This window comes from Pan troglodytes, chromosome 11, assembly GCF_028858775.2.
Source record: "Pan troglodytes isolate AG18354 chromosome 11, NHGRI_mPanTro3-v2.0_pri, whole genome shotgun sequence".
Taxonomy (NCBI): domain Eukaryota; kingdom Metazoa; phylum Chordata; class Mammalia; order Primates; family Hominidae; genus Pan; species Pan troglodytes.
The window spans coordinates 77,415,812-77,439,802 of NC_072409.2; the positions used below are offsets into that span (position 1 = coordinate 77,415,812).

The 23,991-nt window shown below is 45.9% G+C and overlaps 1 protein-coding gene across 10 annotated transcripts in view; it reads left to right on the top strand.

Annotated features, from left to right (window-relative positions):
• The window catches only part of ANKRD18A (ankyrin repeat domain 18A), a 51,728-nt gene extending 44,573 nt beyond the window's left edge, over window positions 1-7,155 (top strand). For 5 of the 10 annotated variants that reach the window (XM_054658829.1, XM_054658830.1, XM_054658833.2 and 2 more), the window contains 6 exons: window positions 333-555; window positions 2,905-2,950; window positions 3,975-4,028; window positions 4,839-4,918; window positions 6,599-6,639; window positions 6,793-6,909. In XM_054658829.1, the coding sequence (XP_054514804.1) occupies window positions 333-555; window positions 2,905-2,950; window positions 3,975-4,028; window positions 4,839-4,918; window positions 6,599-6,625 (430 nt within the window). In that variant the 3' untranslated portion in view covers window positions 6,626-6,639; window positions 6,793-6,909. Of the gene's footprint in view, window positions 1-332; window positions 556-2,904; window positions 2,951-3,974; window positions 4,165-4,838; window positions 4,919-6,543; window positions 6,640-6,792 lie in introns of those variants that run through there. The other 5 variants (XM_054658835.1, XM_054658836.1, XM_054658837.2 and 2 more) reach the window with 3 other exon arrangements.
• Window positions 7,156-23,991: the final 16,836 nt, after the last annotated feature.

Here is a 23,991-nt window from a genome sequence, read left to right on the forward strand (position 1 = left end):
AAAGGAATCTTTAGAATCTTATAAGTAGAGCTATTTTAGAAGGCAGCTAGGTTACCTGTTGAGCCGTACATCACTGATAGCCATTTCTCTTCCCTGTCCACTTTGAACTGCTTGTTCAGTAGAAATCACCTTAGAAACACATATACTTATTTAGGATGATTTTAAAATTACCGTTACTTACAAGAGGTATGCCCTCACACATCTTTGTGTGAAAACACTGTTTAATGGGTAATTTGGTTTACTCTCAGGGCAACTTTTTAAAAAATGCAAGTCATTAAGAATCATTCAAGGAAAAATGAAATACTAAGCATTTGTCTTTGCTCTCTTTACAGATCGGATAAGAAAATAGCAGTGATCAGCACCAAGCTCTTTACGGAGAAACAGCGAATGAAATATTTTCTCAGCACTCTTCCTACAAGGCCAGAACCAGAGTTACCTTGTGTTGAAAATCTTAATAGTATAGAACTCAACAGAAAATATATTCCCAAAACGGCCATAAGAATTCCTACTTCAAACCCACAGACTTCAAATAACTGCAAGAACTCCTTGACTGAGGTTAGTTATATGACCATTTCTCTTTTGGGTTTCATTTCTCTAATATAATTCTTGTCTATAATTTGATGAAATACTGAGTTCTGTTGACTTACGCATGTTAAGTAAAGATTATAATTAGCTGTGTTAACACAGAAAGGAAATGGAAACTTTACATTTTTTAATTCCCTGGAGCTCTCATTTTCAAGAGACACCCATTTGCTAACTTTATTCAATAAATGTGGTTAAACTGACACATTTAAAATTTCTTTAAAAGCTGCATTTAAGTTAGGTTTTAGAAAATGCATGTTATTGCCTAATAACTGATGGTATACTTTGAAATGCTTTGTCTTACTCTACTTGATTGTAGTTTGTCTGTGGTTCATATCACTTTTTTTTTTTTTGAGATGGTGTCTTGCTCTGTTGCCTAGGCTAGAGTGCAGTGGCATGATCTCAGCTCATTGCAACCTCTGCCTCCTGGGTTCAAGTGATTCTCCTGCCCCAGCCTCCCAAGTAGCTGGGACTACAGATGTCTGCCACCACACCTGGCTAATTTTTGTATTTTTAGTAGAGATGGGATTTCACCATGTTGGCCAGGCAGGTCTCGAACTCTTGACCTTGTTATCCACCCACCTCAGCCTCCCAAAGTGCTGGGATTACAGGGGTGAGCCTCTGTGCCCAGCCCATACCACTTTTAAAGTTTCTTTATACCAACTTAACTCTTTCCACCCATAATCACAAGTGAATGACAGGCAACCAAACACTTAACAACATATAGATATTTATTATTTAATAGAACCCCAAATAAGTGCATTTTATGAATTAAATAAACAAAACACTGAAAGGTTCATTTCCATTTTTCTGTTAAAAGCTTTGTGCTTGGCCTGGTGTGGTGGCTCACGCCTGTAATCGCAGCATTTTGGGAGGCCGAGGCAGGCGGATCACCTGAGGACAGGAGTTTGATACCAGCCTGGCCAACATGATGAAACCCCGTCTCTACTAAAAATACAAAAATTAGCCAGGTGTGGTGGCAGGCACCTGTAATTCCACATGCAGCAACCCCATTACTATACTAGGGTTATACCTAAAGGAAAATATAAATCATTGTAACAAAAAGATGCATGCACATGTATGTTCATTGCAGCACTATTCACAATAGCAAAGACATGGAGTCAATCCAGGTGCACCCAAGGTAGATTGAAAGAAAATCCAAGGTAGATTGGAAAATTCCATATATACCAAATACTATGCAGCCATGAAAAGAACAAAATCATGTCCTTTGCAGCAACATGGATACAGCTGGAATCCACTATCCTAAGGAAACTAACGCAGAAACAGAAACCAAATATCTTGTTTGCTCTCGTATGTGGGAGCTACACATCAGGTGCCCATTGACATAAACATGGGAACAATAGACACTGGGAAATAAGAATGGGGAGGGACAGAGTGGGCCAGGGTTGAAAAACTGCTTCTTGGGTCCTATGCTCACTACCTGTGTGATGGGTTCAATTGTACTCCAAACCTCAGCATTCCTCAATATACTTTTGGAAGAAACTTACACAGGTACCACTTTAATTTAGAATACAAACTAGAAAAAAAAAAAGAAAACTCTACATATTTTTTTCAGTAACTAAAGAATATAAATTTCTTTTTAAGAAAAAATTTATTTAAGTAAAAAATGGATTAAACTTTTGTAAAGGACAAAGTTTTGCTAAGAATTTCAAAGCAATGCATTCATTCATTGCAAAATGTGACTTTAATTGTTTAACCTTTTTTTTTCTTTTTTTTGAGATGGAGTTTCGCTCTGTCACTAGGCTGGAGTGCCGTGGCACGATCTCGGCTCACTGCAACCTCCACCTCCTGGGTTCAAGCCATTTTCCTGCCTCAGCCTCCTGAGTAGCTGGGACTAGAGGCATGCACCACCACACCCAGCTAATTTTTGTATTTTTAGTAGAGATAGGGTTTCATCATGTTGGCCAGGATGGTCTCGATCTCTTGACTTCATGATCTGCCCACATTTGCCTCCCAAAGTACTGGGATTACAGGCATGAGCTGCTGTGCCCGGCCATTGTTTAACCTTTGTACAAATAAAACACCACCTTTCTAAAATTATGTATATCCAATAGACCAATATTATCTATTTTTGTCAGATTACTCTAAACAGCATTACACAGATACATCCTCTATTATCTAAACTTAGAATAAGTAGAAATTTTACTTTACTTAATGTGATTAATTTTCTATTTAAGCAAACTTCGTGTTATGTCTAGTCACTAAAAATACTAAGGGCCACATTTTCTAATATATTAATCTCATGATAATATTTCTTGTTTAACTTAAACATTATTATTATTATTTTTTTACTTATTTTAGATGGACCTGGACCGTGTAGAACAAATAATTACAGGAACAAAGAAAAGTATGTTGCCAAAATGTATTAATTAAATTTAGGTTTATTTTAGTAATAAAGTGTAAATAGCAAATGGCATTCCTTTTCATTGTTGGGTTAGTAGATACTACGTTCAGTAGCTTTTTCTTACACACATCTAATGAAAGATGTGAAAACAAAAACTTTCACAGTGAAGAGTATACTTATGCACCATTAATTCATCATGTGCCGTAGCTTAAAAAATTCCCAAGAAGTGGATCCATCTCTTTTTTACTGGCTCTACAATTTCTTCACTTTTGCCATCCTCATGGAACTGTCAGCCAGCACACTGAAACGATTCTCCAAAAACAAAGGCATCAGTTGGCTTACATCTTTTCTCAGGAACAGTTCCAAAAATTTCACCATGAAATAAAAACACCCACATCAATGTAACTCTTGTCAGGTTACTCAGCCTTGTCTCTCACCACTTACTGCATTCTGCCCTTTGCTCTAGCACCAAAGTGGACAGAATAGAACTCTGCAGGGCTCTTTGTTACCTCAGGATCTTTGCCTTCGCCTCTTCCCTCTATCTGGCAAGATTTTCCTCGTCCTTCAGTCATCAACCTATGTATCCCCTCCACCAGAAAGCCCATGATATTGGCACAAAAATGGGATAGATGTCCCTTCTGTATGTTCCAGTAGTGCCCTGCTGTATACCTGTCATGGTATCTATGACTCTATATGGACATTACCTGTCGGTCTTTTAGGTTATAGCATATGACTATTGGGAGGTGGACCATGCCATCTTCATCTTGTAATTCCAGTGCTGGCTCTAGTACCTTAGCACGTGGCTGTTGAGTACATGAATGAAGAATGAAAAAGCTGTGATATTTAACCACAATTGGAATTAACGCCATGTGTAAATGATTTAATAGTAATTTTGTATTGTAATTGCACGTACATATTTCTCATTCTTATTAACTCTGATAACGTTCGCAACTCCACATTTTAAACTTACACTTCGTTAACTGAAATGTTTTAGGTAAAGAACATAATCCTTTCTTTTTCTTTCCAGGTTTTGCTATGTTGAGCACTTGCTCCCGTCTACTTTCTTTTGTAGAATCCACTGGTAAGCCACATCTAATGAAGAGATTATTTAACCATAAAATCTTAAGGAAAAGTTGTATGATTTAAAAGATCATAAAACTTTATTACTGGGCTATTTACATGAAATTTTAATTGTTTCTCATAAAATATAAAACATCATAATCTTTACTAAAGTAGAATATTTTCATGTCATATATGGTGTATATTTATATGTTATTTTAAATGATGTTTTTTAGCCTCTTTAAGTTTTAAGTGGATCTTGCAAATGAACACCAGTGTTATTGAGTTTGGCCTACTCAAATTGCCTGAATGTCAGCTGTTTAAACAGCCAAACAACCAAGTCATCATTGATACTTTAGTAAAGGTCATCGAGGGCTTCTTTGCATTTTACAGTTTTTATTACCGTATATAGTAGGAGACTTAAAGAGTATCTGCCAGGTTTGTCCATACTAGTGTTACGGTTTTCTTCTTGTAGTTCAATAGTATTTTGTGTGGAGATACTTTGAAGCTCTGTAAATATCTGGTTACTCCTCAAAACCCACTAGATTTAGCATTTCATGGATGACTTGTGTTTGAACAAGTATTACTGTGATGGTTGCCAGATGATTGTTTTTCTTATTTTCTTCTTTGTTCTACATGGAGAATAAAACCAATAAATAAAGGAGAAGGGAAAGCTCATGATTCTGGTGCTCCAGTTCCCCAAGATTAGGCCAGTGGTAGACATTTCAAGCTGACTTTATGTCTTTTTGAATTGTCCCCATTATTCTGTCAGCACTTTTTTACTTTCTGGCACAAGGTGTTCTAAACTAATGTTGTATTTTCTCTGCGGCAGCACCGAGGAAGCACAGGCGAGCCCTTCCCATCATGCGCTCACTAGTCCCCAACAGAAGAACCGCTGTCGCATCCACTGAGGTACCAAGAAACTAGCAAAGGGCCTTCTAGCTGTCTGGGAACAGTCCTCATGTGGTCCCTGGCTCAGCCTCAAGGGTTCTTGATTAGTCTCCCTGCAGTCTCTGTGCTGTGTCTCTAGATCGGGGCTCTTCAGGAAGGGCCCTGGGAGACCCAGCAGCACAGGATGTCTTGTCTGCCAAATGTCCCTCCCTTCCTCCCACTCTGACACTCAGGAATAGGGAAGATGGCATGTCCAGGCAGTGCCAGGCCACCTCATTTTCTCCTTTGAGATGGGCCCAGAGGGCCTTGCGGGGTGAGTGTGAAGCTGGGTACCTGGAGCCTGAGGCTGACTCCCTCCCTGTGTCTTGGAGGAGAGGCCTTGCGGCCCAAGAAAACCCCCAAGGCCTGACCCCTGGGCACACATGCAGGGAGGGGAAGGTCTGTGAGCTGATGGTGACATTGTAATGAGACTTTGAACACAGCTGCTCAAGGGCCTCGTCAGTGGACCATGGTCAGAGATGACCTAGCCATCACGATCTGGTCAGTTGGGACCTGATCAGCAGGGACCTGGTTAGTGGTGGCCGCCTCAGTGAAGGCCTCACCCAGTGGGTACCTTGTGACCTAGTCATTGGAAGCCTAGTCAGTGGGGACCTGGTCAATGGTGCTCTTATTAGTGGGGCCTGATCGGTTGGAACATAAACAATAAAAAACTGGTCAGTGGGGTGTATTCAGTGTATTAGGGGTCTGGTCAGTGTGGGGCCTTAGTGGCTTGGAGCCTGGTCAGTGAGAGCCTGGTCAGAGGCGGCTCAGTCAGCTGGGGACTGATTCATGGAGAATTATTCAATGGGGGTGAGGTGAGCAGCAACCTGGTAAATTGTGGTCTTGTCAGTGGGAACCCAGTCAGTGGGGACCAGGTCAGTGGGAAATTGGTCAGTGGGGTCTGGTCCATGAGGCCTACTAATGGGGGCCTGGTTAGGGAGACATGGTCCATGGGGACTTGGTCAGTGGGGCCTGGTCAATGGGGGAGTGCTCATTAGGGGCCTCGTTGGGGCCACCTGGTCAGTAGGAACCTGGCCAGTTAGCCGATGTGTGACCTCAGGCAGGGGGTTTGTCTGTGGAGCCTCTTTGCCTCCATCTGTAGGGAAGGTGAGTCAGGGCACCCTGGAGGGTGGCTGGAAAGAGAATGTGAGAAGATGTGTTGAATTCAGCACTGCTTGGCAGACCTCCAACTTTACACACTACCTGGGTTCCACCTAGAGAGGGTGCCAGCCCTCTCTGCTCTGCTTGGCGCCCCTCCTCTGTCTGCATCCCCAGGACCACCCTTGGTGGAGAGGGAAGAAATTGGGGAGCACCTGTGGGAGGCTCTAATCCTGGCCCTGGGCCCTGGTGGTGACAGTGATGAGGACCTGGGTGCACCTGTGAGTGGAGCAGCTAGGCCTGGCCAGAGAAGCAAGACAAACAAACACACCCATATGTACACACACACACGCATACACAAACACAATGCATGCACACATGTCAGTTCAGGGGATAGAGGACACCGACTCTGGGCCCTCTTGACCCAAGCAGGCTCCCATTGTGGTGGGTTGTGTCACCCCACCATGTCACTCTTGCTGAGTCCCCATCGCCTCTGTGTTGTGGAGCAGTTAGAGACACACAGCAGTCTCTGTGAGTGGCTCTGCATGAAGGATTGTTTTCTAGGTGAAAAGCACATCTCAACACAGCTGACTGATCGGACTCAGGTGAGTGGGACCTGCTCTCTTCTCTTCCTCCTGGCTTGGGGACAGTCGCTATCGGGTGGGTGGTTTTGGCCTCTGGGCAGCTACTGAGGGTAATCCCTGAGCACTCACCGGGTGCCTGTTCTGTGCTGACAGTCATCTCATTCATCCTTGCAGCAATTCCATTCTGCATCTCCTCTGGACACCCCCAGGACCACCAGGACAACCCCATCATGGCCCTGTCACCAGGCCCAGTCTGGCTCCGTGATAACCAAGATGCAGGTCCAGAGACAACCGCCCTACTTGGTTCCTGCATCTGACCCCCCTTGGTGGGTAGTGACCAGCCCAACATGGAAGAAGCCAGGGCAGCATGCAGCCAGCTGCCCTGCAGCCCCAGATGGCACCTGGGCCTTGGGAAGTCATTCTCAAAGGGGAAGCTGGAAACTTTGATGTCCCTGGAGGGAAGGGTGAACGTGTAATCCGAGCAACCCTGGCAGCCAGCAGCATCTTGTCATCCAACCTGTGGGACAGAGGCCCCCTGCTGGGGAACGAGCAGGGTCCTGGCCCAGTTGGGCCTCATCCTGGGCCCTGGGAGGGGAGGGGCACTATGGGTCCCCCAGCAGCAGTCAGCATTACCACCCAGGGGACTCAGCCTTCTGTGGCCCTGGCCAGAGTTAGAATTTGGCCCAAGACAGGACAAGCTCACTCAGAGCAGGGTGTCAGTACCCAGGACCTGTGCATGCCAGGCAAGGCCAAGCTGGCTCAAAGAGCCACCAGCCACCTCTGCAAGGGTGTGCCTGGAGCAAGTGGACCAGCCACCAGCCTCACCCACTCAAGGAATCAGGGGTGGCCAGGTTCCCACAGCCTGAGGGGCTGCCACTTGACGGCTGATGGAGCAGAGGCCTGAGGAAAAGCAGATGGCACTGGGGCCCTACCTCCAGGGCAGAATAACTGATTTACCCTGACTGGCAGCAAGTGAGGTTGGTGGCTGGTCCACCTGCTCCTGGCACACCCTTGCAGAGGTGACTGGTTGCTCTTTGAGCCAGCTTGGCCTTGCCTGGCATGCACAGGCCTCAATGCAACCACTGTGCTGCAGATGGAGCCACATAGAGGAAATGAGTAGCAGGCTCAGGAGCAGGCTGTGCACTGCCTTTGGGGCTCCAGTCCATGCATGAGGGCTCCTACAGCACTGTGGGCTTCTTGAGTGCCAAGAGGCAGACCGCAGGGCATCTTGAGAAGGACTCCATGTTCAAGTGCAGAAAGGGCCCAATCTGGTGGATGAACAACATGGCCAGCTTCTGGGTGCAGGCACAGTGCCACATCTTCCATCACTTCCTGATGTGCCACACCAGCACTGAAGAGACAGCCTGGAGACAGGGCAAGAGGAAGGCTGAGAAGGATGAGGTGGTGAATTCCAGCTTCTTCCTGACCCTGAGCCCACCCCCAAGGTGGCCCTCAACCTTTAAGAGTGGGAGAGCAAAATTGACGGCTTCGAGTACTTCACCAAGAAGATGGACCACAGGGCACTCAGCTCAACTTCTCAGCCAATGAGTTGACATGCAAGCAGATTATGGTGACGGGCTTTAAGAAAGAGCATCAGAAGGTGGTCAGTTCTTCAGCCTCAGCCAGGTCTTGGAGCTGGACCAGGCCATCACTTCACCAGAGATGCCTTCAACACCATTGGTGAGCTCTTTGCCAATCAGCCCAGCCAGGAACTGGACCCAGTCATGGACCTGTTAGTGCTGTCTCTGGGACACCAGGTCATCATCCCGGACATCATCCACATATACAAGGAAGCTCTTACCAAAGTCATGGAGAGCAGGCAACATGTGGCAGAAGGGAAGACAGAGGTGCAGAGGCTGATGATGTCAGAATCACAGGAACAGGATTTCTTTGGACACTGTGGCTGAAATTCACCACTTCCATCCAATTCCAGTGAGAAACTTGGACTCACAGATGCAGCATTTCTTGCAACAAGAGATACTATTTTTTCAAAAGGTCACCCAGGAATTGATTGTGTTGAATGACTAGATACTCGATTGTGCACTGTTTCCAGTTCAAGGATGCTTTCTACAGCAGAATAATAACACTAGCAAAGAGATAGTGCCAGGTATTGGCGGTAGTGCAAGGATGGCTTTGTTCTCAATTGAAACTCGGCTGAACATAGAATTGTGTAGGAAACAGTTAATATGGCGATAGAATAGAAACAGTAGCAAACATGACCTAAACCATGCTATGAATTCCTACACTACCATTGTAACTTTTGGAAGAATGATACCACTTACTTTATTGCTTTTTGAAGTATGAATATTTTCGTGTATATGCTGTAGACCTCAAACCCTGTGAAGAGTCTCAAAGAAGCTGGCTGGATAAAGCCTGCTGTGGATGTCTTTATATTCAAAGATTGATGATGCAATTTGAATATGTGTCCTCACCAAATCTCGTGTTGAATTATATTTCCTAATGTTGAAGGTGGATCCTGGTCTAAGGTGATTGAATCCTGAAGGCAAATTTCTCATGAATGGTTTAGCACCATCCCCTTGCTACTGTCCTCACAATCATGAGTGACTTCTCATGAGACCTGGTCATTGAAAACTCTATGTCACCTCCCTACTCTGCATGTTTTCCTCTTGCCGTGTGAGACAACTCACTCTTTCTTTGCCTTGCACAAAGATTGAAAGATTTCTGAGGCCTCCCAGAAGCAGAAGCCCTGTGCTTCCTGTCCACCCTGCAGAACCATGAGCCAATTAAACCTCTTTTTCAAAATGAATCATACAGAAAATGGCAAATGACGATTGCAGCATTGCTATAAAGATACCTGAAAATGTGGAAGCAGCTTTGGAACTAGGTAATGGACAGAGGTTGGAAGAGTTTGGAGGGCTCAAAAGAAGACAGATGAGAAGGTTTGGACCATCTTAGAGACTGGTTAAATGGTTGTGACCAAAATCCTGACAGAAACATGGACAGTGAAGGCTAGGCTGAGGAGGTCTCAGATAGAAATAAGAAGCTTTCTGGAAAATGTCTTCCTTTTGGATATGGAAAGCTTACACAATGCCTGTACCACCACTGTACCTTAGAAGCAGTGATCTTGCATTTTATTTCAGAGGCTTATAGGCAAAAGAGGCTGCAGTCTTGACTCAGATGAAACTTTGAACTTTGTAACTTTGAGTTAATGCTGAAATGAGTTAAGACTCATGCTGGCAAGGCATGATTGTATTTTGCAATGTGAAAAGGACAAGAGATTCTTGGGGTCAGGGACAGAATAATATGGTTTGTCTCTATATCCCTATCAAAACCCATGTGGAATTATACTCCCTAACGTTAGAGGTGGGGCCTAGGTGGAAAAAGATTTAGTCATAAAATGTTGCAGGTAGATTCTCCACAAATGATAAAGCACCATCCCCTTGATGCTGTCCTCCTGATAGTGAGTGAGTTTTCATGTGATCTGGTTGTTTAACAGGCTGTGGAACCTCTTTCCTCACTCTGTCTTCCTCCTACTCCTGCCATAGGAGACAGCTCATTGTCCCTTGGCCTTCTGGTATAATTAGGAGGCTCCCTGACTCCTCCCAGAAACAAAAGACTCTATGCTTCCTTCACAGCCTGCAGAACCCTGAGTCAATGAAACCTCTTTTATTTAGGATAATACAGAAAATTAGAACTGCAGAGAGGAGCTGTGAAATGTCTTCAAGGCCTTTTCCCCTTTGTCTTGGCTATTAGCACAGGGCTTCTTTATATGCAAATTTCTGAAGTCTTCTTGAATGTTCCCCCTTAAATCAGGTTTTGTGTTATTGCTACATAGCCAACCTGCTATAGAGATACCTGAAAAAGTAGAAGCAGGTTCAGAAGTGGGTAACAAACAAAGATTGGGAGGGTTTGCAGGGATTGGAAAATGACAAAAAGATGAGGGCCTGGTGGGAGTGATTTAATCACGGATGGGAGGCGGGTGGGGTGGAAGGAAAAAGAGGTGGGCAGGGTGGGGAGGAGTAGGCTGGCTGTAGGGTGGTGGAAGGGTGGGGTGTAGTGGGAGTGGGGAGTCGCCTGCTGCAGAGGCACAGCCTCATGGACAACCTCTATTAGGGCAGTGCACCTGTGGCTTTGCAAGTTTTAGCCCCCACAGCTGCTCTCATGGACTGGGCTACTGTTGAGTGCCTGTAGCTTTTCCACAGTGGGGGTGCAAGCTGTTGGTGGGTCTACGAATCTGGCTCTGCCTCTGCAGCAGGCTTCTGCCTGGAAACAGTGGGAGGTGGAGGTGGGGGTTGCGGGGGCAGATCCTTCACCAGTGGTTAAGCACCATCTTCTTGATGCTGACCTTGTGATACTGAGTTCTCATGAGATCTGGTTGTATAACAGGGTGGGTACCCCTTTCCTCTCTCAGTCTTGCTTCTACTGCTGCCATATGAAGCATTTCCTTGCCCCTTGGCCTTCTGGTATGATTGGGAGGCTTCCTGAGTCCTCTCAGAAGCAGAAGCCACTATGCTTCCTTGACAGCTTGCAGAACCGTGAGCCAATTACACCTCTTTCTTTATGATTGTACACAAAATTAGTGCTGTGAAGTGGAGCTATGAAATGCCTTCAAGGCCTTTTCCCCATTGTGTTGGTAACCAGTACTCAGCTGCTCTTCATGAAGATATCTGAAGCCTTTGTGAATTTTCCCCCTGAAAATGGACTTTTCTTCTTTTACCACATTACCAGGCTGTGACAAAGATATCTGAGAATGTAGAAGCAGGTTCAGAAGTGGGTAAAAAAGAGAGGTCAGGAGAGTTGGGAACGCTTAGAAGACAGCATGATGAGGAAAAATTTGGACCACTGAAAATAATTGTTAAATACTTGTGATCAGAAGGCTGACAGAAAGATGGACAGTGAAGGCCAGAATTAAGAGGTCTCAGATGAAAATGAGGAACATCTTGTGAACAGGAGCCAAGGTTACATTTGATTGGCCTTAGCCCTGGAGATCTCTGAAACTGTGAACATGGGGGTAACGATTTAGGATGTATCTGGTGGAATGAGCATCTAGGCAGCATAGCTCAAGAGGTGTCCTCTCTACATCCAACAGCCTGTGTTCTTATGTGTGACCTAAGAAATTACCTCAAGTTGCAACTTCTATTTAAATGAGAAGTAGAGCTCAAAAATTTGAAAAATTTGCAGCCTAGCCAAGTGGTCAAAAAGGAAAGCTGATTTTCAGGGGGAAAATTCAAGAGCACTTAAAGTATTTGCATAAAAAAAGAGCCCAGTGCAAACAGCCAAGACTATGGGGAAAAGGCCTTGAAGGCATTTCAGAGACCTTTGCAGCAGCCCTTGCTGTCATAGGCCCTGGGGACAAGGAGAGAATTGTTTCCTGGGCCAGCTCCATGGCCTGGCTGCTGTGTGCATCCTCAGGACACTGCTGCCTGCATCCCTGCAGATCCGGCTCCAGCCATGGCTGAAAGATGCACAGGTACAGCTTGGGTCACTGCTTCAGAGGTGGCTCCAAGCCTTGATGGCTTCCACATAGTGTTAAGCCAGGAGGTGCACAGAGCAAGAGACTAGAGGCTTGGGAGCCTCTGTCTAGACTCCAGAGGATGTACAGAAAAGCCTGGGTGTCCAGGCAGAAGCCTTTCCAAGAGGTAGAGCCTCATGGGAAACCTTTACTAGGGCAGGAAAGAAGGGATGTATCAGGTTGAAGCCCTCACACAGGGAGGCACCATCCTTCAAACCCCAGATTCATAGACCCACCAACAGCTTGCCCCCTCAATGTGGGAAAGCTACAGACACTCAACACCAGCCCCGTCCATGAGGGCAGCTGTGGAGACTGATCACTGCAAACCCACAGGTGGAGATCTGCCCAAAGCCTTTGGAGCCCAGCCCTCACACTCCTGTGCCGTGGATGTGGGACAAGGATTCCAAAAGGATGACTTTGGAGCTGTAGGATTGAATGACCGGCCTACTGGGTTTTGGACGTTCATGTATCCTGTGAGTCCCATTGGTGTTTTGTTTTTGTTTCTGGCAATTTTTCTTTTGTTGGCTGGGAATGCTTACCCATTGCTTGTACAATCATTGTACCTTGGAAGTAGTTAACTTGCTTTATAATTCAGAGACTCATGGGCGGAAGGGACTGTATCCTTGTCTCAGATGAAACTTTGGGCTTTACACATTTGAGTAAATGCTGGAATGAGTTAAGATTTGGGGGACTGTAGGAGAGGCATCATTGTATTTTGCAATGTGAGAAAGACAGATTTGCAGGGGCAGGCACAGAATAATATGATCTGGCTCTGTGTCCCACTGATGTGGAATTGTAATGGGAAATGTTAAAGGTGGGGGGCAGGTGGAAGGTGATTTAATCATGGTGGAGAGTGGAGGTTGGAAGGTGGGGGTGGTGGGGCGAATTGGGGAAAATTATGGTGGGGTTGGGGGTGAAAGGCGGGTGGGGGGCAGATCCTTCACAAATGGTTAAACACTATTTCCTTAATACTGTCCTTGTGATAGTTCTCTTCATGATTTTGTGGCGGTGAGATTGAATGAATACTGTTCTGCTGGGTTTTGGATGTGCATTGGGCCTGTGGTCCCATTTGTGCTATTTTTCTGGGAAATTTCTTCCCCTTGGATTAAGGCAGCTTACCCAATACCTGTGTCATCATTGTACCTTTAAAGAAATGAACTCCATTTTAACTTCAGAGACTCATAGGCATAAGAGACTGTAGCCTTGTCTTGGATGAGACTTTGAACTTTTTATATTTAAGTTAACGCTGGAATGAGTTAAGGATTTTGGAAACTTTTGAAAAGGCATGATTGTATTTTACCCTGTGAGAAGGACATGAGATTTGGAAGGGTCAAGTTCGGAATACTATGGTTTGGCTGTGTTTCCCTAGAAAAACTCATGTGGAAGTGTAATCCTGAATTTTGGAGGTGAAGCCTGGTGGGAGGTGATTTAATCCTGGATGGGAGGAGGGTGGGGGTGTAAGGAAAAAGGGGTGGGGAGGATGGGGACGAGTAGGCTGGCCATAGGGTGGTGGGTAGTAGGAAGGGTGAGTAGCCTGCTGCAGAGGCAGAGGCTCATGGAAAACCTCTACTAGGACAGTGCCCCTGTGGCTTTGCAGGCTTTAGCCCCGTGGCTGCTCTCATGGGCTGGGCTGTTGTTTAATGCCTGTACCTTTTCCATACTGAGAGTATGAGCTGTTGTTGGGTCTATGAATCTGGGGTCTGGAGGATGGTGGCCTCCTGCATAGGGGCTCCAAGCCCATATTTTCCTTCTGCACTGCCCTAGTAGAGGTTTTCCAAGAGGCTCTGCCTCTGCAGCAGGCTTCTGCCTGGCAACAGTGAGGGGTGGAAGTGTGTTGGGGGGTGGAACTTTCACCAATGGTTAAGCACCATCTTCTTGATGCTGACCTTGTGATACTGAGTTCTCATGAGATCTGGTTGTATAACAGGCTGTGACACCTCTTTCCTCTCTCTGTCTTGCTCCTACTCTGGCCATATGCAACATTTTATTGCTGCTTGTCCTTCTGGTATAATTGAGAGGCTTCCTGAGTCCTCCCAGAAGCAGAAGTTACTATGCTTTCTTTACAGCCTACTGCAGAACTGTAAGCCAATTAAACCCCTTTTTGTTATGATCTTACAGAAAATTAGTACTGCGAATTGAAGCTATGAAATGTCTTCAATGACTTTTCCCCATCACATTGGCTATTAATACTGGTCTTCCTTTTAATGCAAATATCTGAAGCCTTCTTGAAGTTTGCCCCTGAAAATGGACTTTTTTTCCTTCTACATTGCCAGGCTGTGACAAAGATAGCTGAAAATATAAAAGCAGGTTCAGAAGTGGCTAACAGCCAGAGGTCGGAGAGTTTGGAGGACTTGGAAGAAGACAGGAAGATGAAGGAAAGTTTGGACCATTGTAGAGACTTGTTAAATACTTGTGATTAAAATGCTGACAGAAGGAGGGACAGTGAAGGCCAGGCTTATGAGATCTCAGATGAAAATGAGGAACTTACTGGGAACAGGAGCCAAGGTTACTTTTGTTTTGCTGTAACAAAGAACATGGCTGCAGGGTGACTTTGCCCTGGAGATCTGTGAAACTTTAAACTTGAGGTTGATGATTCAGGGTGTATCTGGTGGAATGAACATCTAGGCAGCAAATCTCAAGACGTGCCCTCTCTGTGTCAAACAGCCTGTGCCTTTATGTGTGACCGAGGAAATGACCTCAAGTTGCAACTTATATTTAAATGACAAGCAGAGCTCAAAAGTTTGGAACATTTGCAGCCTGGCCAAGTGGTCAAAACAAAAGCTGATTTTCAGAGGGAAAATTCATGATGGCTTTAAAAATTTGCATAAAATGAAGGCCAGTGCTAATAGCCAACGCAATGGGGGAGAAAGCCTTGGAGGCATTTCAGAGATGTTTGCAGTAGCCCTTGCTGTCACAGGCCCTGGGACCTAGGAGAAAAGAATGGTTTCCTGGGCCATCCCCATGGCTCTGCTGCTGTGTGCAGCCTCAGGATACTGCTGCCTGCATCCCTGCAGCTCCAGCTCCAGCCTTGTCTCAAAGACACACAGGTACAGCTTGGGACACTGCTTCAGAAGGTGCAAGCTATAAGCCTTGGTGGCTTCCACACAGTGTTAAGCCAGTGGGTGCACAGAGCACTAGTTCAGAGGCTTGAGATCCTCCATATATATTTTGGAAGATATATGAAAGTGCCTGGGTGTCCAGACAGAAGGCTGCCAAAAAGGCAGAGCATCATGGGAAACCTCTACTAGGGCAGTGCGGAAGGAAAATATGGGGTTGGAGCCCCCACACTGGAGGCCACCATCATGAAGACCCCAGATTCATAGACCCACCAAGAGCTTTGCACCCTCCATGTGTTAGAAACCCCAGGCACTCAACACCAGCACAGCCCATGAGGGCAGCTGCACAGGCTGAACACTGCAAAGTCACAGGTGAGCTGCCCAAGGCCTTGGGAGCCCAGCCCTCACGCCCTTGTGCCCTGGATGTGGGACAAGGATTAAAAAAGGATGACTTTTGAGCTGTGGGTTTGAATAACTGGCCTGCTGGGTTTTGGACTTTTCATGGAGCCTGTAAGTCCCATTTATGTTTTGTTCTCTCAGGCAAAAATCTTCCTTTTGGCTGGGAACTCTTAATGCCTGGACAATCATTGTACCTTGGAAGTAGTTAACTTGTTTGTATTTCAGAGGCTCAGGGGCAGAAGAGACTGCCTTTTCTCAGATGAGACTTTGGGCTTTGGACATTTGAGTAAATGCTGGAATGAGTTAAGACCTTGTGGGACTGTAGGTAAGGCATCATTGTATTTTGCAAAGTGAGAAGTACATGAGATTGGGGGAGGCAGGGACAGAATAAGATTTGGCTGTGTGTCCCTACAGAAACTCATTTGGAATTGTAATTGGAAATGTTAAAAGTGGGGCCAGGTGGAAGGTGATTTAATCATGGAGGGCAGTGGGGGTTGGAAGGTGGGGATTGGGGAGGATGGGGGGATTATGGTGGGGGTGAGGGGTGAAAGGTGGGTGTTGGGGAGGATCCCTCACAAATGGTTAAACACCGTCTCCTTAATGCTTTCCTCATGATGGTGAGTTCTCGTGATGATTCTGGAGCTGTAAGATTGAATAGATACTGTCCTGCTTGGTTTTGGACTTGTACTGGGCCTGTGATCCCATTTGTGTTACTTTCCTGACAAATATCTTCCCTTTGGATTGAGAAAATTTACCCAATGCCTGTACCATCATCGTACCTTGAAAAAAAGACCTCCCTTTTAAATTCAGGGACTCGTAGGCAAAAGGGACTGTAGACTTTTCTCAGATGAGATGTTGAAACTTTTACATTTGTGTTAATGCTGGAATGAGTTAAGGCTTTTGGCAACTTTTGAAAAGGCAAGATTGTATTTTACTCGCTGAGAAGGATATGATATTCGGGGGATCAGGGTCAGAATAATATGGTTTGGCTGTGTGTCTCTACCAAAACACATGGGAAATTGTAATTCCAAATGTTGCAGGTGTGGCCTGGTGGGAGGTGATTTATTCCTGTACTTGAGATGGGTGGAGTTGGAAGTAAACAGAAGTGGGTAAGGTCGGAGGAGTAGGTTGGCTGTAGGGTGGTGTGAGGGTGATGGGTAGTAGGAAGGGGGAGTAGCCTGCTACAGAGGCAGAGGCTCATGGAAAACCTCTACTAGGGCAGTGCACCTGTGGCTTTGCAGGCTTTAGCCCCCATGGCTGCTCTCATGGACTGGGCTGGTGTTGAGTGCCTGTAGCTTTTGCATACTGAGGGTGGGAGCTTTTGGTGGGTCTATGACTCTAGGGTCTGGAGGATGGTGGTATCCCACGTGGGGGCTCCAAACCCATATTTTCCTTCTGCACTGCCCTAGTAGAGGTTTTCCAAGAGGCTCTGCCTCTGCCTCAGACTTCTGCTTGGAAACACTGGGGGGTGGATGTGGGGTATTGGGTGGATCCTTCACCAATAGTTAAGCACCATCTTCTTGATGCTGATCTCCTGATACTGAGTTCTCTTGAGATCTGGTTGTATAACAGGATGTGGCATCTTTCCTCTGTCTTGCTTCTACTCCTGGAATATGAAACATTTCATTGCTGCTTGGCCTTCTGGTATAAATGGGAGGCTTCCTGAGTCCTCCTAAAAGCAGAAACCACTATGCTTTCCTTACAGCCTCCAGAACTGTGAGTCAATTCAACCTCTTTTCTTTATGTACATGCAGAAAATCAATGCTGTGAAGTGAAGCTATGAAATGCCTTCAAGGCCTTTTCCCCAATTTTTGGCTGGTAGCACTGGGCTTCTTTGATGCTAATATCTGAAGCCTTCTTGAAATTTTCCCCTGATAATGGACTTTTCTTCTTTTACCACATTGCCAGGCTGCGACAAAGATAGCTGAAAATGTAGAAGCAGGTTCAGAATTCGGTAATGGCCAGAGGTTAGAGCATTTGGAGAGCTTGGAAGAAGACAGGAAGATGAGGGAAAGTTTGGACCATTGTAATGACTTGTTAGTTGTGATTAAAAGGCTGACAGAAGGATGGACAGTGAAGGCCAGGCTTAGAAGCTCTCAGATGAAAATGAGAAACTTACTGGGAACAGGGGCCAAGGTTTTGTTCTTTTGCCTTAGCAAAGAATTTGGCTGCACAGTGTCCCTGCTCTGGAGATCTGGGAAACTTTGAACTTGAGGGTGAAGATTTAGGGTCTATCTGGTGGAATGAACTTCTAAGCAGCAAAGCTCAAGAGTTGTCCTGCCTACGTCGAACAGCCTGTGGTATTATGTGTGACCAAAGAAATGACCTTGAGTTGAAACTTATATTTAAATGAGAAGCAGAGCTTAATCCTTTGCAAAATTTGCAACATGGCAAAGTGGTCAAAAAGAAAAGCTGAATTTCAGGGAGAAAATTCCAGAAGCCTTTGGATATTTGCATAAAAAAGGAGCCCAGTGCTAATAATTCAAGACAATGGGAAAAAAGGCCTTGAAGGCATTTCAAAGACCTTTGTAGCAGCCCTTGTTGTCACTGGCCCTGGGGCTTAGGAAAAAAGAATGTTTTTTCTGGGCCAGCCCTATGGCCCCACTGCTATGTGCAGCCTCAGGACACTGCTGCCTGCACCCCTACACCTTCATCTCCAGCTCCAGCCATGGCTGAAAGATGCACAGGTACAGCTTGGGTCACTGCTTCAGGGGTGCAAGCTCCAAGCCTCTGTGGCTTCCACATAGTGTTAAGCCAGCAGGTACACACAGCACAAAACTAGAGACTTTGGAGCCTTTGTCTAGACTCCAGAGCATGTATGGGAAAGCCTGGGTGTCCAGGCAGAAGCTTTTCCAACAGGCAGAGCCTCATGGTAAACCTCTACTCGGGCACTGCAGAACAAGCATATAGGGTTGGAGCCCCCATACAGGGAGGCGCCATTTTCCAGACCCCAGATTCATAGACCCACCAACAGCTTGCACTCTTAGTGTTGAAAAGCTATTGGCACTCAACAGCAGCCCAGCCATTGAGGGCAGCTTTGGGGAAAGGCCCTGCCATGCCACAGGTGCTGAGCTGCCCAAAGCCTTGGGAGCCCAGCCATCTCACCACCCTGTGCTCTGGATGTGAGATGTAGTTTCAAAAAAGATTATTTGGAGCTGTAGGATAGAATGAATGGCCTGCTAGGTTTTAGACTTGCATGGAGTCTGTAAGTCCCATCTGTGTTTTGCACTTCTTTCTGGCAAATTTCTTCTTTTTGTCTGGAAATGCTTACCCAATGCCTGGACAAGCATTGTACCTTGGAAGTAGTTAACTTGCTTTGTATTTCAGAGGCTCAGGGATAGAAGGGACTGTAGCCTTGTCTCAGATGAGACTTTGGGCTTTGGACATTTGAGTAAATGCTGGGATGAGTTAAGACTTTGGGGGGCTGTAGAGAAGGCATCATTGTATCTTGCAGTGTGAGAAGGACATGAGATTTGGGGGGCCAGGGGCAGAATAATATGATTTGGCTCTGTGCCTCTACCAAAACTCATGTGTAATTGTAATGGGGAATGTTAAAGCTGGGGCTTGGTGGAAGGTGATTTATTCATGGTGGACAGTGGGGGTTGGAAGTGTGGGTGTGAGAAGAATGGGGGTTCATGGTGGGGGTGGTCGTGAAACATGGAGATGGGGGCAGATCCTTCACAAATGGTTAAACACTATCTCCTTAATCCTGTCTGTGTGATAGTGAGTTCTCATGATAAATGAATACTCTCCTGCTGGCTTCTGGGCTTGCATTGGGCCTGTGTCCCAATTGTGTTATTTTTCTGGGAAAATCTTCCCTTTGGATTGAGAAAGCTTACCCATCACTGTAACTTGAAAGAAAAGAACTCCCATTTCCCTTCAGAGACTCATAGGCAGAAGGGACTGCAGCATTGTCCTGGATGAAACTTGAACTTATTACATTTGAGTTACTGCTGGAATGAGTTAAGACTTTTGGAAACTTTTCAAAAGGCACGTTTGTATTTTGCTCTGTGAGAAGGACATGAGATTAGGGGGTCTCAGGGTCAGAATAATATGGTTTGGCTGTGTTTACCTACAAAAACTCATGGGGAATTGTGCTCCCGAATGTTGGAAGTGCAGCCTGGTGGGAGGTGATTGAACCATAAATGGGAGATTGGTGGGGGTGGAAGGAAAAACAAGTGTGTAGGGTCGGGAGGTGTAGGCTGGCAGTAGGGTGGTGGGAGGGTGGTGGGTAGTAGGAAGGGGGAGTAGCCTCCTGCAGAGGCAGAGGCTCATGGAAAACCTCTACTAGGACAGTGCACCTGTGGCTTTGCAGGATTTAGCCCCATGGCTGCTCTCATGGGCTGGCCTGTTCTTGTGTGCCTGTAGCTTTTCCACACTGAGAATGTGAGGTGTTGGTGGGTCTATGAATCTGGGATCTGGAGGATGGTGGCCTCCTGCATGGGGGCTCCAAGCCCGTATTTTACTTCTGCACTGCCCTCGTAAGGTTTTGCAAGAGGCTCTGCCTCTGCAACAGGCTTCTGCCTGGAAACAGTGGGTGGTGGGGTGGTGGTAGGGGGTGGATCTTTCACCAATGGTTAAACACCATCTTCTTGATGCTGACCTTGTGATACTGAGTTCCAATGAGATCTCATTGTATAACAGTGTGGAACCTTCTCCTCTCTCTGTCTTGCTCCTACTTCTGCCATATAAAATATCCTATTGCTGCTTGGTCTTCTGGTATGATTGGGAGGCTTCCTGATTCCTCCTAGGAGCAGGAGCCTCTATGATTCCTTTAAAGCCTGCAGAGCCATGAGCCAGTTCAACATCTTTTCTTTATGATCTTACAGAAAATTAGTGCTCTGAAGTGGAGGTATGAAATGCCTTCAAGGTCTTTTCCTTCTTGTCTTGGTAATCAGCTCTCAGCTTCTTTTCATGCAAATATCTGTAGCCTGCATGAATTTTCCCCCTGTGAATGGACTTTTCTTCTTTTACCACACTGACAGGCTGCAACAAAGAGAGCTGAAAATGTAGAAGCAGGTTGAGAATTGTGTAACAGCCAGAGGTTGGAGAGTTTGGAGGACTTGGAAGAAGACAGGAAGATGAGGGAAAGTCTGGACCATTGTAGAGACTTGTTAAATAGTTATAATTAAAAGGGTGACAGAAGGATGAACAGTAAAGGCCAGGCTTAGAAGGTCTCAGATGAAAATGAGGAGTTTACTGGGAACAGGAGCCAAGGTTACATTTGTTTTGCTTTAGCAAAGAATGTCACTGCATGATGCCCCTAACCTGGAGATCTGTGAAACTTTGAACTTGAGGGTGATGGTTTTGGGTGTATCCGGCAGAATGAACTTTTGGCAGCAAAGCTCAAGAGGTGTCCTGTCTGTGTCCTGGTCTTCTATGTGACCAAATAAATGACCTCAGTTAGAAACATATTTAAATGAGAAGCAGAGCTTAAAAGTTTGAAAAATTTGCAGCCTGGTCAAGTGGTCAAAAAGAAAACCTGATTTTCAGTGGGAAAATTCAAGACAGCTTCAGAAGCTTGCATAAAATGGAGCCCAGTGCTAATAGCCAAGACAACAGGGAAAAGGCCTTGAAGGCATTTCAGAGACCTTTGCAGCAGCCCTTGCTGTACAGGCCCTGAAGCCTAGGACAGAAGAATGGTTTTCTAGGACAGAATGGTTTCCTGGCCCAGCCCCATGGTCCCCTGCTGTGTGTAGCCTCAGGACAATGCTGCCTACATCCCTGTAGCTCCTGCTGCAGCCATGGCTGAAAGATGCACAGGTACAGCTTGGGTCACTGCTTCAGGGGTGCAAGCTCCAAGCCTTGGTGGCTTCCACATAGTGTTAAGTCAGCAGGTACACAGAGCACAAGACGAGAAACTTCGGAGTCTTCATCTTCTAGACTCCAGAGTATGTATGGAAAATCCTGGGTTTCCAGGTGAAGCTTTTCCAACAGACAGAGCCTCATGGTAAACCTCTACAAGGATGGTATAGAAGGAACATATACGGTGGGAGCCCCCACACTGGGAGGCCCCATTCTCCAGACCCCAGATTCATAGACCCACCAACAGCTTGCACCCTTAGTGTTGAAAAGCTACTGGCACTCAACAGCAGCCCAGCCCGTGAGGGCAGCTTTGGGGAAAGACCTTGCCATACCACAGGTGCTGAGCTGCCCAAGGCTTTGGGAGACCAGCCATCAAACCACCCTCTGCTCTGGATGTGGGATGTAGATTCAAAAAATATGACTTGGAGCTCTATGATGGAATGACTGGCCTGCTGGGTTTTTGACTTGCATGGGGTCTGTAAGTCCCATCTGTGTTTTGTGCTTCTTTCTGGCAAATTTCTTCCTTTTGGCTGGGAATGCTTACCCAATGCCTGGACAAGCATTGTATCTTGAAAGTAGTTAACTTGCTTTGTATTTCAGAGGCTCAGGGATAGAAGGGACTGCAGCCTTGTCTCAGATGAGACTTTGGGCTTTGGACATTTGAGTAAATGCTGGAATGAGTTAAGACTTCGGGGGACTGTAGAGAAGACATCAGTGTATTTTGCACAGTGAAAGTAACATGAGATTTGGAAGGCCAGGGGCAGAACAATATGATTTGTCTCTGTGCCCCAGCCAAAACTCATGTAGAATTGTGATGGGGAATGTTAAAAGTGGTGCTTGGTAGATGGTGATTTAATCATGGCGGACGGTTGGGATTGGAAGTGAGGGTGTGGTGAGTTTGGGGGGTTTATGCTGGGGGTGGGGGTGAAAGATGGGGCTGGGGGGGCAGATCTTTCACAAATGGTTAAACAGTATCTCCTTAATGCTGTCTGTGTGAAAGTGAGTTCTCATGATGAATGCGTACATACTCTCCTGGCTTTTGGGCTTGCATTGGACCTGTGTCCCAATTACGTTATTTTTCTGAAAAATTTCTTCCCATTGGACTGAGAAAGCTTACCCAATGCCTGTACCATCATTATATCATGAAAGAGAAGCACTCCCTTTTACATTCAGGGACTCAGAAGCAGAAGGGACTGCAGCCTCGTGTTGTTTGAGACTTTAACCTTTTTACATTTGAGTTACTGCTGGAATGAGTTAAGACTTTTGGAAACTTCTGAAAAGGCTTGTTTGTATTTTACTCTGTGAGAAGGACATGAGATTCAGGGGTGTCAGGGTCAGAGTAATATGGTTTGGTGGTGTTTTCCTACAAAAGATCATGGGAAATTGTATTCCTGAATGTTGGAGGTGGGGCCTGGTGGGAGGTGATTGAATCATGGATGGGAGGGGGTTGCGGGTAGAAGGAAAAAGAAGTGGGTAGGGTGGGGAGGAGTAGGTTGGCAGTAAACTGGTGAGAGGGTGGTGGGTGTAGGATGTGGGAGTAGCCTCCTGCAGAGGCAGAGCCTCATGGAAAACCTCAACTAGGGCGGTGCACCTGTGGCTTTGCAGGGTTTAGTCCCTTGGCGGCTCTCATGGGTTGGGCTGGTGTTGAGTGCCTGTAGCTTTTCCATACTGAGGGTGCGAGCTGTTGGTGGGTCTATAAATCTGGGGTCTGGAGGATGGTAACCTCCTGTGTGGGGGCTCCAAGCCCATATTTTCCTTCTGCACTGCCCTAGTAGAGGTTTTCCAAGAGGCTCTGGCTCTGCAACAGGCTTCTACCTGGAAACAGTGGTGGGGTGGGGGTGTTGGGGGGGACAGATCTTTCAACAATGATTAAGCATCATCTTCTTGATGCTGATTTTGTCATAGTGAGTTGTCATGAGATCTGTTTGTATAACAGGGTGTGATACCTCTTTCCTCCTTCTGTCTTGCTCCTACTTCTACCATATGAAACATCCCAGTGCCGCTTGGTCTTCTGGTATGATTGGGAGGCTTCCCGATTCCTCCCAGAAGCAGAGGCCTCTATGATTCCTTTAAAGCCTGCAGAACCATGAGCCAGTTCAACATCTTTTCTTTATGATCTTACAGAAAATTAGTGCTTGGAAGTGGAGCTATGAAATGCCTTCAAAGCCTTTTTCTTATTGTCTTGGCAATCAGCACTCAGCTTCTCTTCATGCAGATATCGGATCCCTTTGTGAATTTTTCCCCTGAAAATGGACATTTCTTCTTTTTACCGCATTGATAGGCTGCAATAAGGATGGATGAAAATGTAAAAGCAGGATCACAAGAGGGTAAGAGCCAGAGGTTGGAAAGTTTGGAGGCCTTGGAAGAAGTCAGGAAGATGAAGGGAAGTTTTGACCATTGTAGAGACTCGTTAAATAGTTATAATTAAAAGGGTGACAGAAGGATGGACAGTGAAGGCCAGGCTTACAAGGTCTCAGATGAAAATGAGGAATTTACTGAAAAGAGGAGCCAAGGTTACTTTGGTTTTGCCTTAGCAAAGAACATCGCTGCATGATGCCCCTAACCTGGAGACCTATGATACTTTGAACTTGAGGGTGATGATTTAGGGTGTATCTAAATCATAGGGTGTATCTAAATCAT